The sequence below is a fragment of the Oncorhynchus clarkii genome, chromosome 2 (genome assembly GCF_045791955.1).
Source record: "Oncorhynchus clarkii lewisi isolate Uvic-CL-2024 chromosome 2, UVic_Ocla_1.0, whole genome shotgun sequence".
NCBI lineage: Eukaryota > Metazoa > Chordata > Actinopteri > Salmoniformes > Salmonidae > Oncorhynchus > Oncorhynchus clarkii.
In genome coordinates, this window is record NC_092148.1 from 47632875 (window position 1) to 47648372 (window position 15498).

Sequence of the window (15498 nt, forward strand, 5' to 3'; positions counted from 1 at the left end):
GATGTTGCCTGGAGCTGAGATGTTTCCCACTACCCCATAAAGGTTGGCTGAAATAGGCCTGCATCAGGCGTCTTGCCTGTGGTTTGAGAATTATCTGTCAGATAAGACTCAAATAATGATTTCTGATGGCGTCAAGTCTAGTTTCCTGGATATTACCAGAGGTGTATCGCAGGGGTCGGTACTGGAACCTGTTCGCTTTACTACTATATAAATAGCCTGTTAAAGGCTATGTTAGAGTTGCAATGTGACTTTGTTGCCTTAGAGAAAGCCCTGTTTGTTTTTTAACCTGTACTTAATGAGGGCAAGACTAAATATATGTCGTTCTCTAATTTTCGCAAAACATTTTCAGATGAACTGCATATTTATTAATTGGATGTTTCTCCTATCGATCGGGTTCAGACTTATAAATATCTGGGCATTTGGATTGACAAAGACTTAATGTTTAAAAAAATATATGGATGAGCTAGTTAAAAAGCTAAGATTTAAAGTGGGATAATTTTTTTGAAATAGATATTTCCTCTCCCTAAATATCAGGAAGCAGATTGTCCAGTCGAATTTCCTGCCAGTTCTAGACTATGGTGACACCATTTACCATATTTTAGCAGCCTCTACTCTTAAACCTTTGAATGTATCCTACCATAGCTCCCTTCGCTTTATCGCAGGTGACAGTTTAATACTGCATCTTGTATCAAAAGGTTGGCTGGTCCTTGTTAAAGTCCCATAGATCACTTCATTATTGCCTACTACACAAACTTCCAACTGACCTAACTTCGTTGCTAACGTATAAAAGAATGAGCTACTGACCAATTTAGGGAAATGCTCCTTTTGTTTTAGTGCCCCCCATTGTTGGAATAACCTATAAAATTCCTTGCATCTTGATTCACTTGTGTCGCTAGGGCAGTTTAGGACTCTGGTGTTGAATACATTTTTTGAGGATGGCAGTTGTTTCGATTGATTGTAGTGGTTTATTTGTTGGAATTGTGGTGTTGAGGTTGTGGTGTTGTGGTTATTTTTCTTGTTGTTGTTTTATTTGTAATGTAAATGTTTTCTTCCTGTTTGTTAGAAAATGTTTGTACTCAGGGGACCCTTGTGTATGAAACCCTGGTCTCAATTGAGCTACCCTGAATAAATAAAGTGAATTAATAAACAAAAATAAAACAATAAGTGTAACGTCTCTCTCGTACGTTGGAGATTATTTATGGTCATCTTTCGTTGAAATTCTGTTTTCATATTGTAAAAGTGGAAATGTGCAATCCATATGCCTCTAGCTAGCTTTTCCCTGCTTCATCATACACAATGTGCACGTGTACATGCATGCATGCAGGCGCATACACACACACATCCACCCACACACACCACCAATGGGTCTCTATGGCACTGGGTGTTTTGCCAACCTGGAAACAGGGATAGGTGTCACATAGTTAGCGTAAATCTGTCTCCCTCGATTTAGTATGACATGTTACATTTTGTATGGTATATATTCAATTGTGGATGTCCATCATCCATTTAGTATGAAATGTTACAAATTGCAAATTCGTACAATATGTTATGAACAATGTTATGAACATTGTTGTGGCTAACGTTAGCTAGGCTAGGGGTTAGAGGTTAAGGTAAGGGGAAGGGGTTAGCTAACATGCTAAGTAGTTGCTTAGACATTCGAGTCACGACCAATCTCTCTCCTTTCATTTTTGGCTTAATATGTAAAGTCCCCTGTTTTGTGGACCTGTGTGGTTCTGGTACTTTCACTTAGAAATCGATATGTGGAAACCATAGATCGAAATTACTTGCATTGAGCGGTAGCCCTGATTCTTACGGACACAGGAGTACAATACGTTTGGAAAGTATTCAGAACCCTTGACTTTTTCTACATTTTGTTACGTGACAGCCTTATTCTAAAATGGATCAAATAAAACATTTTCCTCATCAATCTACACACCATACCTCATAATGACAAAGCAAAAAAAAGGGGGGTTTTATACATTTTTTAAAAGTTGAATGTGCTGACAACAAAATCACACAAAAATGATCAATGGAAATCAAATGTATCAACCCATGGAGGTCTGGATTTGGAGTCACACTCAAAATTAAAGTGGAAAACCACACTACAGGCTGATCCAACTTTGATGTAATGTCCTTAAAACAAGTCAAAACAACAACAAGTCAAAATGAGGCTCAGTAGTGTGTGTGGCCTCCACGTGCCTGTATGACCTCCCTACAACGCCTGGGCATGCTCCTGATGAGGTGGCGGATGGTCTCCTGAGGGATCTCCTCCCAGACCTGGACTAAAGTCTGTGGTGCAACGTGGCGTTGGTGGATGGAGCGAGACATGATGTCCCAGATGTGCTCAATTGGATTCAGGTCTGGGGAACGGGCGGGCCAGTCCATAGCATCAACACCTTCCTCTTGCAGGAACTGCTGACACACTCCAGCCACATGCGGTCTAGCATGGTCTTGCATTAGGAGGAACCCAGGGCCAACCGCACCAGCATATGGTCTCACAAGGGGTCTGAGGATCTCATCTCGTTACCTAATGGCAGTCAGGCTACCTCTGGCGAGCACATGGAGGGCTGTGCGGCCCCCCCAAAGAAACGCCACCCCACACCATAACTGACCCACCGCCAAACCGGTCATGCTGGAGGATGTTGCAGGCAGCAGAACGTTCTCCACGGCGTCTCCAGACTCTGTCACGTCTGTCACATGTGCTCAGTGTGAACCTGCTTTCATCTGTGAAGAGCACAGGGCACCAGTGGCGAATTTGCCAACCTTGGTGTTCTCTGGCATATGCCAAATGTCCTGCACGGTGTTGGGCTGTAAGCACAACCCCCACCCGTGGACGTCGGGCCCTCATACCACCCTCATGGAGTCGGTTTCTGACCGTTTGAGCAGACACATGCACATTTGTGGCCTGCTGGAGGTCATTTTGCAGGGCTCTGGCAGTGCTCCTCCTGCTCCTCCTTGCACAAAGGCAGAGGTGGCAGTCCTGCTGCTGGGTTGTTGCCCCCCTAAGGCCTCCTCCACATCTCCTGATGTACTGGCCTGTCTCCTGGTAGCGCCTCCATGCTCTGGACACTACGCTGAAAGCCACAGCTCGCATTGATGTGCTGTCCTGGATGAGCAGCACTACCTGAGCCACTTGTGTGGGTTGTAGACTCCGTCTCAGAGTGAAAGCACCGCCAGCATTCAAAAGTGACCAAAACATCACCCAGGAAGCATAGGAACTGAGAAGTGGTCTGTGGTCACCACCTGCAGAACCACTCCTTTATTGGGGGTGTCTTGCTAATTACCTATAATTTCCACCTGTTGTCTATTCCATTTGCACAACAGCATGTGACATTTATTGTCAATCAGTGTTGCTTCTTAAGTGGACAGTTCGATTTCACAGAAGTGTGATTGACTTGGAGTTACATTGTGTTGTTTAAGTGTTCCCTTTATTTTTTTTGAGCAGTGTATATTCAGCTCTGGGAAGAGTCTTGGTGGTTCCAAACTTCTTCAATTTAAGAATGATGTTGGCCACTGTGTTCTTCAATCCTGCAGACATTTTTGGTACCCTTCCCCAGATCTGTGCAATCAGGGGAGAAGGGCCTTGATCAGGGAGGTGACCAATACCCGGATGGTCTCTCTGACAGAGCCCCAGAGTTCCTCTGTGGAGATGGGAGAGCTTTCCATTAGGACAATCATCTCTGCAACACTCCACCAATCAGGTCTTTACGGTAGAGTGACCAGACGAATGCCACTCCTCAGTAAAAGGCACATGACAGCCCGCTTGGAGTTTGCCAAAAGGCACCTAAAGGACTCTCAGACCATGAGAAACAATATTCTCTATTCTGATGAAACCAAGATTGAACTCTTTGGCCTGAATGCCAAGCGTCACATCTGGAAGAAACCTGGCACCATCGCTACGGTGAAGCATAGTGGTGGCAGCATAATGCTGTGGGGATGTTGTTCAGTGGCAGGGACTGGGAGACTTGTCAGGATTGAGGGAAAGATGATCTGTGCAAATACAGAGATATCCTTGATGAAAACATGCTCCAAAGCGCTCAGGACCTCAGACTGGGGGAAAGGTTCACCTTAAAACTGGATAACGACTAAGCACAAAGCCAAGAAAATGCAGGAGTGGCTTTGGAACAAGTCTCTGAATGTCATTGAGTGGCCTAGCCGGGCATGAACCCCATCGAACATCTCTGGAGAAACCTGAAAATAGCTGTGCAGCAACGCTCCCCATCCAACCTGTCAGAGTTTGAGAGGATCTGCATAGAAGAATGGGAAAAACACCTCAAATACAGGTGTGCCAAGCGTGTAGCGTCATATCCAAAAAGCCTCAAGCCTGTAATCACTGCCAAAGGTGCTTCAAGAAAGTACTGAGTAAACAGCCTGAATACTGATGTAAATGTCATACTTCCGTTTATTAAAAACCTTTGTCATTATGGAGTATTGTGTGTAGATTGATGAGGGAAAGTTGAGTTCCTAACGAGTTCAGGAAGCCAAGCTAGAGCTCTGTGAGATGTTCACAGCAATGGGGGCAGACATTTTGATCAAGAAAGACCGTTAGAAATGATGCACATTTTCTGTAACACTAAATATACAAATATGCATTTTACAGTTGAAAGGAAGGTGAAAACGTAAAAATTATAAATTGATTATACTATACTTTCCATCATATTTGTACTGTGTACAAATATGTGTCCTCAAGTGACTATACCTCAGCAATTTGTAACTGCTTGTACCAGAAAGGTGAGATTTTTTACTTTCTTGGAGTATGCAGTGTTACTAGTTATTGTTAATGGCCCTCCTGATAAATGGTTATTTTGAGGATTATGGAGATGACATTTTCAATTACACTTATTTATTTGTATATATATATTTTTTACATTTTACCCCCCCTCTCCCCAATTTCGTGATATCCAATTGTTAGTAATTACTATCTTGTCTCATCGCTACAACTCCCATACGGGCTCGGGAGAGACAAAGGTCGAAAGCCATGTGTCCTCTGAAACACAACCCAACCACACTGCTTCTTAACACAGCGCGCCTCCAACCCGGAAGCCAGCCGCACCAATGTGTCGGGGGAAACACCGTGCACCTGGCTACCTTGCACTGCCCGCCACAGGAGTCACTGGTGCGCGATGAGACAAGGATATCCCTACCGGCCAAACCCTCCCTAACCCGGACGACGCTAGGCCAATTGTGCGTCGCCCCACGGACCTCCCGGTCGCGACAGAGCCTGGGCGCGAACCCACAGTCTCTGGTGGCACAGCTAGCGCTGCGATGCAATGCCACTGCGCCACCCGGGAGGCCTCCTCATTACATTTATGAGGTTTTAAGTAACCGTCTTTCCTATGTAACAAGGCCAAATGTAACATATCATACTAATTTGTGTCTCACAGATTTATGTTAAACTGAACAAAATTATAAACGTAACACACAACAATTTCAACGATTTTACTGAGATACAGTTCATATAACGAAACCAGTCAATTGAAATAAATTCATTAGACGCTAATCTATGGATTTCACATGGGAGGCCTGGGAGGCCCACCCACTCGGGAACCAGGCCCACCCACTGGGGGAGCCAGGCCCAGCCAATCAGAATGAGTTTTTCCCCACAAAAGGTCTTTATTACATACTGAAATTCTCCTCAGTTTAATCATCTGTCCAGGTGGCTGTCTCAGACGACCCCAGAGGTGAAGAAGCCGATGTGGAGATCTTGGGCTGGCGTGATTACAAGTGGTCTGCAGTTGTAAGGCCAGTTGGACGTACTGTCAAATTCTCAAAAATGATTGTTGGAGGCAGCTTATGATAGAGAAATGAACATTAAATTCTCTGGCAACAGCTCTAATGGACATTTCTGCATTTTAATCAGCTTCTCGATATGCCACACCTCTCAGGTGGATGGATGATCTTAGCAAATGAAAAATGCTCACTAACAGGGATGTAAACAATTTTGTCCTCAAAATGAGATAAATAATATTTTTGTGTGTATGGGACATTTCTGGGATTTTTTTTTATTTCAGCTCATAAAATATGGGACCAACACTTTACATGTTGTGTTTCTATTTTTGTTCATTATATGTTAACTCTTGACGCCAGGCTGAAATTTCTTTCCTCTTAATGTCTGCTGTCAGTGAGGTATGAGTCTAGCCTGACAGAATATCACATCCCTCATCTTTATGGCTCTCAACTGCTGCTACTCTCCACAGGAATGGACTTTAAGTCCTTTACCGAGGTGAGCTTGTGGAAAGGAGCATGAATTAAATCCGTCTCCAGCTGGTTGTTTTTGTTGAACTATTAATGTGATCAATTATAATTTGTAAACCTAACAGTTTAAAAGCTGCTAGCTTAACTTTTAGTCGGGCGTCTTGGATGAGAGGGTTTGATCGTCAAGATGGCCGAGATTGAGTAACGTTCCAGGTCTTCTTACGGTTTCCAGACTGGAAGTCTTTCAGCCATGTGGAATATCTTGCGGTTCTTCCAGGATTGCAAAATATTTTGCTCTATGAAGTCACAGGTAAATAAGTGGAAAGTATTTGTGTTTGTCTAGCAACCTGTTCGCAAGCATCCCAGAGGCTTTTGATGACTCTGGAAAGAATGTGTTGTGGTCGTTTATTCCCAAGCCCCCTTCTGTGCATCCCATCACTGGCCGATTAGTAGGGGGAGAAAAACAAACTACACAGTGATAAAGGAAGGGGTTGTTACTTCACAAGCAGAGCCTGGGGTGTATTCATTAGTCGGATTACGTTGCAAAATGTTTTGTCTGTTGCAAAACGTTTTGCAATGGTAACCATTTACTCCAAAAGAAAACAAACTAAATGTTTTGCATGAATGTTTTACTGAATCTGACTAATGCATATATCCATCGTTTTCTATTTGAGCCTGGGGACCTTTGTAGAGGCATTGGTGACATGAAAAAGGTATGTGGAGTCAACTGGCGCATATTTCTTTTAGGCAGACATTAGATTACGGGGCGGCAGGTAGCCTAATGATTAGAGCGTTGGAATAGTAACTGAAAGGTTGCAAGATCGAATCCCTGAGCTGACAAGGTAAAAATCTGTTGTTCTCCCCCTGAACAAGGCAGTTAACCCACTGTCATTGAATATAAGAATTTGTTCATAACTGACTTGCCTAGTTAATTAAATAAAGGTAAAAAAATATATATATGTTTAATGCTTTGAAATGTATTTGGCCCTTATTAAACGGCCCAGAGGAACATATACAAACTTGTTTCCTCGATATTTACCTCTGGTGAATTTACACCAAGCATCACATTCAAACCTTAATGGCCACTGGCATTTATATATGAATAGTTGCCATTCAAATGTGAGGGTGTTGAATATCACAGCCAAATACCATTGGCCGTTAACGCTCTCCTAGTCATCTGTGTATCCAGCTGACTGACATTTGGGCTGTCAGCTCCCACATTCTCTTCTACCTCAGATGAGAAGCCAAAGGGATCAGAGCATTGCGTAATGGGGTCAGACGCCTTTGACCTTTGAGTCAAAGGGAAGGTCACGCTAAGAGGTGGCAGATGTTTGCAGGGCTGCGTGAATCTGTTTGTTTAGTCTGTTTGTTCTTTTGATCTTTGTGTTTGATTTTGGTCTGTGACTTGGCGGGTGGACTGCAAACTACGGGCAGAACTTAACTCGTGCCTACACGTTAGAAAATTATTTCTTAAAACTTTGCTAATGGGAGATTGCCTGCACCTGCGTGTTAAAACAAACTTTCTTGCAACTAAAACCTCACAAGAATAAACCAGCAGAGCGGTAGACTACAAAGCAAGATCAAGGAGTTAGCCAACTAATTTGCAAGAAAATTCTGAAATAACTTCAACATTTAAAAAAATATAAGCTTTTAGAAAGATTAACTTTTCCACATTTTGTTACATTACAGCCTTATTCTAAACTGGACAAAATAAATGTTTTCCCTCATCAATCTACAGTACACCCAATACCCCCTAATGATGAAGCGAAACGTATTTGCATAATTATTCAGACCCTTTGCTATCAGACTGGAAATTGACCTCAGGTATATCTTGTTTCCATTGATCATCCTTGAGAAGTTTCTACAACTTGATTGGAGTCTGCCTGTGGTATTTCAATTGATATGACATGATTTGGAAAGGCACACTGTATATATAAGTACCTGTACATATAAGTACCTGTATATATAAGTTCCACAGTTGACAGTGCATGACAGATCAAAAACCAAGCCATGAGGTCAAAGAAATTGTTCGTAGAGCTCCAAGACAGGATTGTGTTCGAGTCACAGATCTGGGGAAGGGTACCAAAAAATGCAGCATTGAGGGTCCCCAAGAACACAGTGGCCTCGATCATTCTTAAATGGAAGAAGTTTGGAACTTACCAAGACTCTTCCTAGAGCTGGCTGCCCGGCAGAACTGAGCAGTCGGGGGAGAAGGGCCTTCGTCAAGGAGGTGACCAAGAACCCGATGGTCACTCTGACAGAGCTCCAGAGTTCCTCTGTGGAGATGGGAGAACCTTCCAGAAGGACAACCATCTCTGCAGCACTCCACCAATCAGGCCTTTATGGTAGAGGGACCAGATGGAAGCCACTCCTCAATAAAAGGCAGATGGGAGCCTGCATGGAGTTTGCCAAAAGGCACCTAAGGAGTCTCAGACAATTAGAAACAAGATTCTCTAGTCTGATGAAACCAAGATTGAACTCTTTGGCCTGATTGCCAAGCGTCACGTCTGGAGGAAACCTGGCACCATCCCTACTGTGAAGCAGGACAATGACTCTAAGCACAGGACCAATACAATGCAGGAGTGGCTTCGGGACAAATCTCTGAATGTCCTTGAAAGGCCCAGCCGGAGTCCAGACATGAACCCAATTGAACATCTCTGGATAGACCTGAAAATAGCTGTGCAGAGACGCTCCCCATCCAACCTGACAGTGCTTGTGTGGACCGGCAGAGAAGAATGGGAGAAACTCATAAAATACAGGTGTGTCAAGCTTGTATCGTCATACCCAAGAAGACTCAAGGCTGTAATCACCCCCAAAACAAACTGAGTAAAGGTTCTGAAAACTTATGTAAATGTTACATTTCAGTTTTTCTTTTGCTTTGCCATTATGGGGTAATGTGTGTAGATTGATGAGGATTTTTTCAAATCCTTTTTAGAATAAGGCTGTAATGTAAAAAAAAAGGGGTCCTCATACTTTCCGAATGCACTGTTATATTTAGCTTTCTTAATGAACCACACCAGAAATCAACTGTTATTTCTGGTTGTGTGTAGAAGTTAGCTTGCTAACTCATTGACCCTACTTTGTAGCATACCCTTCAGTTGAGCTCATGTTGTTAGTGTGTCTGACACCAGACAGCTGCGTGTAGGTTTCTCTACTCCCGCCTCAAATGAAATATCGACATATCAGGAACATAAATAAATCGCAAGACTGCCTATCAATCTAAAATACTTTTTGTAAGTACAGTTGAAGTCGGACGTTTACATAAACCTTAGCCAAATACATTTAAACTCAGTTTTTCACAATTCCTGACATTTAATCCTAGTACAAATTCCCTGTCTTCAGGCAGTTAGGATCACCACTTTATTTTAAGAATGTGAAATGTCAGAATAATAGTAGAGAGAATGATTTATTTCAGCTTTATTTTCGTTCCTCACATTCCCAGTGGGTTAGAAGTTTACATGCGCTCAATTAGTATTTGGTAGCATTGCCTTTAAATTGTTTAACTTGGGTCAAACGTTTCGGGTAGCCTTCCACAAGCTTTCCACGATAAGTTGGGTATATTTTGGCCCTTTCCTCCTGACAGAGCTGGTGTAACTGAGTCAGGTTTGTAGGCCTCCTTGCTCGAACACACTTTTTCAGTTCTGCCCACAAATTGTCTATAGGATTGAGGTCAGGGTTTTGTTATGGCCTCTCCAATACCTTGACTTTGTTGTCCTTAAGCCATTTTGCCACAACTACGGAAATATGCTTGTGGTCATTGTCCATTTGGAAGACCCATTTGCAACCAAGCTTTAACTTCCTGATGTCTTGATATGTTGCTTCAATATATCCACATAATTTTCCTTTCTCATGATGCCATTTATTTTGGGAAGCGCACCAGTCCATCCTGCAGCAAAGCACCCCCACAACATGATGCTGCCACCCCCGTGCTTCCCGGTTGGGATGGTGTTCTTCGGCTTGCAAGCCTCCCCCTTTTTCCTCCAAACATAATGATGGTCATTATGGCCAAACAGTTCTATTTTTGTTTCAACAGACCAGAGGACATTTCTCCAAGAAATATGATCTTTGTCCCCATGTGCAGTTAGAAACCGTAGTCTGGCTTTGTATTGGCGGTTTTGGAGCAGTGGCTTCTTCCTTTGCTGAGCGGCCTATCAGGTTGTCGATTTAGGACTCGTTTTACTGTGGATATAGATACTTTTGTACCTGTTTCCTCCAGCATCTTCACAAGGTCCTATGCTGTTGTTCTGGGATTGATTTGCACTTTTGCACCAAAGTACGTTCATCTCTAGGAGACAGAACGCATCTCCTTCCTGAGTGATATGATGGCTGCATGGTCCCATGGTGTTTATACTTGCGTACTATTGTTTGTACAGATGAACGTGGTACCTTCAGGCGTTTGGAAATTGCTCCCAAGGATGAACCAGACTTGTGGAGGTCTACAATTATTTTTTCTGAGGTCTTTGCTGATTTATTTAGATTTTACCATGATGTCAAGCAAAGAGGCACTGAGTTTGAAGGTAGGCCTTGAAATACATCCACAGGTACACCTCCAACTGACTCAAATGATGATCAGAAGCTTCTAAAGCCATGACATAATTTTCTGGAATTTTCCAAGCTGTTTAAAGGTACAGTCAACTTCGTGTATGTAAACTTCTGACCCACTGGAATTGTGATACAATGAAATATAAGTGAAATAATCTGTCTGTAAACAATTGTTGGAAAAATTACTTGTGTCATGCACAAAGTAGATGTCCTTACCGACTTGCCAAAACTATAGTTTGTTAACAAGAAATTTGTGGAGTGGTTGAAAAACTAGTTTTAATGACTTAAACCTAAGTGTATGTAAACTTACGACTTTAACTGTATGTAGAATTATAGTTCCTTCAAACATTTGATCTTAAATGACAACATAATTAGAATATCACATTTCAGGTAAGACCCAAATGCATACTGTGTTGAAGTAACATTGTTTATTACAGCAACAGGGGCAGGCAAACGACAGGTCAAGGCAGGCAGGGGTCGATAATCCAGAGTAGTGAGGTAAAGGTACAGGACTGCAGGCAGGCTCAGGGTCAGGTCAGACAGAGGTTGGTAATCAAGAGTAGGGGCAAAGGTACAGGACGGCAGGCAGGCTCAGGGTCAGGCAGGCGGGCACAGAGTCAAGACAGGCAAGGGTCAAAACCAGGAGTGTGAGAAAAAGAGAGACTAGGGAGAGACCAGGGAAAAGCAGGAGCTGGGAATTTGCAAGTTGTGAAGTCTTAAATACCAGTTGGATGCATTCACGTGCTTTGAACTCATCGAGAAATGCTGATTAGCTAATGGACGACAACCTGCGTAAACCAGCAACTAAAAGTACAGCTATCATGCTTGTAAATAGATTATAGTGTTCAAAAGACATATTAATACCACAGAGATGTGAACTACTGCATGAGTGAAACGTACGGGGGGAATGCGGATTCATTACTGTATACAAAAACACAGATCCATTATGCAGGCTGAGGGTTTGGATGTAGTTTCCCATCACTCCCCAGACCATTTGATCTGAATGTTAAATAAATGAGCAGATTGCTGGTTAGGTCTTCTTTGGTATGGCATCAAACTCCAACGTGATTCAGGCATTTCCCAAGCACCATTTTGCCCAAGGCCCCATTTAGCAGTATTACCCTCTCCTTTTGACACTAATGACTCGGTTCTAACTTTAATAACAGGCTCACCGCTGATTGTTTTAGCAGGTCCTCTGGAAATTGGCTGGAATACCAGTAGATAAGGCCTTCTTGTCTCTGGCTGTCATAATGTAGGTTTAAATACCGCTGAAGTGTGGACTCCAGGAGACTCCATCTTATGTTTGTAATAACGGTAATATTTATAGTAAAAGCCTGAGGTTGACAGGGCAAATGGACTCCACGCCTCTCACAGAATTAGTACTTCGCCACACTGTCCGCTGTCTATTCTCTCTTGTTGACATAGAAAATATTTGCTTTCATCCTTTGCTGTTTTAGTCATTCCAGGCTCTATTTAAATTTGTCTTTCCTTGATCCTATCTCCTTGTGTCAGTTCAAAACCAATAAAACAGCCTCAGCCACAAGGGCTAACCCGCTTTCCAGGCTGTGTTCAACCTGTCAAGGAAACCTTGCTAGCTTGGTAGCTAGTTAGCAGCTAGGCTAGCTCCTACGCCAATTAGCTCTTCAAACTGTATGGTCTGTTTTTGTACCAGTACATTCCAGTACACGGAGCCATCTTAGAATTGATGATAAAGCATGACCAGCTAGACCATGCTGGACCAGCATGGACCAGCTTGGTCACCAGTATACCATCATCACCAGCACAAGCTGGTATGCATCCAAAATACAGTGAAGGGCAGTCACCAGTGTCCTAAACACAGCGAAGGCGGGTCACTAGTGTCCAAAACACTGCGAAGGCTGGTCACCAGTGCCCAAAACACAGCGAAGGCTGGTCACCAGAAAACCAGCATAACCAGCCAGACTATGCTGGTCAGAGCAGCTGGACCAGCTTGACCATACTGATCAGACCAGCTTGACCAGCGTCCAGAACTGACCAGCTTAGATCAGTAAGGACCAGAAAATACCAGCATGGATCATCTTGACATTTATGATGGTCTATGCTGTTTTTTCAGCAGGGAATTCTCTATTTTTGACGTAGAAATTAAGATCAGTCCTCATCCTTTGCTGTTTTTGTCATTCCAGGCTACTAGTTGGAGCTCCCTTTGAAACCAGTGGCCAACACCAGACAGGCGATATATACAAATGCCCGATGGACACCAGTCCCAACACCAACTGCACTAGACTCAACCTAGGTATGGCTGAATGAGATAGATAGATTCCATAAGGAACTGTTCTCCCTCCAAATCACAGCACACCTTCGCATACTTTACAGAATATGATTCCCTCCAGAAGCAGGCTCTCCGACCAGGTGTTCAGTTGGATTAGAAACACCTGGCAGCACTGTGTGCTGTAGATTGAGAGCTCACATTGTTGACTCAAGTCCAACTCATGCAGAGGAAACTCTACACCCTGTTATGCCCAGTGGGAGTTATGCATGATGGACAGTTACAGTATGAATTACCCATATAGGCCACCCGATGATGCATTAAACATAGTATCATAGCATCAGCTTGACTGTGATTTCATTGATATTGTTGAATTTGTCTAATGTTGTGGTTCATTCAATGCACATTTTTAAAGTTTGTTTCTTTGTCTGCTTTCATTAATTCCTTCAAGGAAAGGTATCCCTGAACAATGTGTCAGAGCGCAAGGACAAAATGAGGCTGGGCATGACACTGACCTCCAACCCTAAGGACAACAGCTTTGTGGTGGGTGTCAATTGATCTTGACTGTTGAAAATATTAAATTGAGATTTACTGTGGTCTGTGTTTAACCCAATTGAAGGTGGTTCATCAATGGCTTTGTGTTCCAGACCTGTGGTCCTCTGTGGTCGTACGAATGTGGAAGCTCCTACTACAGCACAGGCATCTGCTCCAGGGTTAACGAAAGCTTCAAGTTCTCCAAAACCATCTCGCCGGCCTTTCAGAGTAAAAAAATCTACTCTCACAATCTACAATTCACTCACATACACCTCATAAGACAATGGCTTCCCAGAGTTGCTCTCTGTTACAGACCGTTTCCCATTGCTTCTTCCAGGGTGCGAGACCTACATGGACATAATGATTGTCCTGGACGGGTCCAACTCCATCTACCCCTGGTATGAGGTGCAGGACTTCCTCATCAACATTCTGCAGAAGTTCTACATTGGGCCAGGTCAGATCCAGGTGTGTTATCGGAGATTCTGATCTGATTCTGATAGACAAGTATGTGTACCTGAATGTGTATTATTCTGTGGCCAGTGAGTGTATATAGTCATGTCCAAAATTATGGTGTACCTTCCAGCAAGACAATAACCCCAAGTACACATCAATATCCACAAAGAAATGATTAATTGACCACAAAATCAAAATATTTGCAATGGCCATCTTAGTCTCCGAACCCCATTGAAAACCTGTGGTTTGAATTGAAGAGGACAGTCCGTAAGCACAGAAGAAGGATATCAAGGATCTGGAAAGATTCTGTTTGGAGGAATGGTCTGAGATCTTCCCAATGTGTTCTTCAATCTCATAAAATATTTGAGTAAAAGGCTCAGTGGCGTTATCCTCACAAGGGCAAGGTGCTGGAGAATTTAAAACAGAGATGCAAATAAACAGGGGCCCCTATTTCTTTTATTACTTGTTAAACAAAATCTCTTTCTCTGAGCAATTTTTTTGTATAAAATCATTTTCACACAAAAATGTGCATACAATATAGCTCAACATTTGTATTATTTATTTCATATAGTCTTTTTTGCTCATCTTTATAAAGGATGCCAATAACTGTGGATCTGACTGCATGTGTGGGAGCCAGTATCTCTACGCTCTGTGTGGAAGTTGTACCCATAGGCACAGACCTAGTATCATCTTTATCTTCCTCAAATCCTAACGTTAACCATCAATGTGGAAAATACTATGCTGCCTTTAGATCTGCACCCAGGGGCAATTGAATCACACTCCTATCTCTACAGGTTGGAGTGGTGCAGTATGGGTCAAGGGTGGTCCATGAGTTCACCCTGAATGACTTTCGCTCTGTGGAGGAGGTGGTAGAAGCAGCCAAGACCATCGACCAACGGGGAGGGGAGGAGACACGCACGGCCCTGGGCATCAATGTGGCACGGTATGGAGAGCTGCCGAACACTGGTCATAACTCTCATCCTAATCCCAAGTTTCTCAGTATCATTTTCCATAGTAGTGCCTTTCGAAAACAGGGGGTAAAATAAAGCACTTTGTTGCTGAATTGGTTGCGCAGTGTTGAGGTAAAGTTGCTAATGTTGTTTATCCATAATGATTGAATGGCTAACTAACCGATAGTTACTCATAACGGTTCATGAGTTGACTGAAGAAAAAAAAAACTGTATTCGCTCAAAGGACGGAGGGATTTAAACGGGGAGGTCGGAAAGGGGCTAAGAAAGTGATGCTCGTGATCACGGATGGTGAATCCCACGACAGCCCTGACCTGCAGAAGGCCATGGAGGACACTGAGGCGGACAACATCACCATGTATGCCATCGCTGTGAGTCAGTCGGTCCCTTTTTATATTCCCCTGGGAACACTGTAATCCCATTCTCTGTTCCTTCTGCCACGTCTTGGTCTATCACTTACATGTTATACCGTTTCCATATCCTGTGCTTGAATTGATGTTCTCTATTTTTTTAGAGCATCTGCCTACTATTCTATCAATGTTCTATAGCATTTGCCTAGTA

General features: G+C 43.1%; 1 protein-coding gene across 2 annotated transcripts in view; it reads left to right on the forward strand.

The window, feature by feature from the left end:
* The window catches only part of LOC139368651 (integrin, alpha 11b), a 91041-nt gene that overhangs the window by 34923 nt on the left and 40620 nt on the right, over nt 1–15498 (forward strand). For both annotated transcript variants that reach the window (XM_071107814.1, XM_071107822.1), the window contains 6 exons: nt 12900–13009; nt 13434–13525; nt 13630–13744; nt 13854–13981; nt 14764–14912; nt 15164–15308. In XM_071107814.1, coding sequence (XP_070963915.1) covers nt 12900–13009; nt 13434–13525; nt 13630–13744; nt 13854–13981; nt 14764–14912; nt 15164–15308 — 739 coding nt within the window. The remainder of the gene's footprint in view (nt 1–12899; nt 13010–13433; nt 13526–13629; nt 13745–13853; nt 13982–14763; nt 14913–15163; nt 15309–15498) is intronic.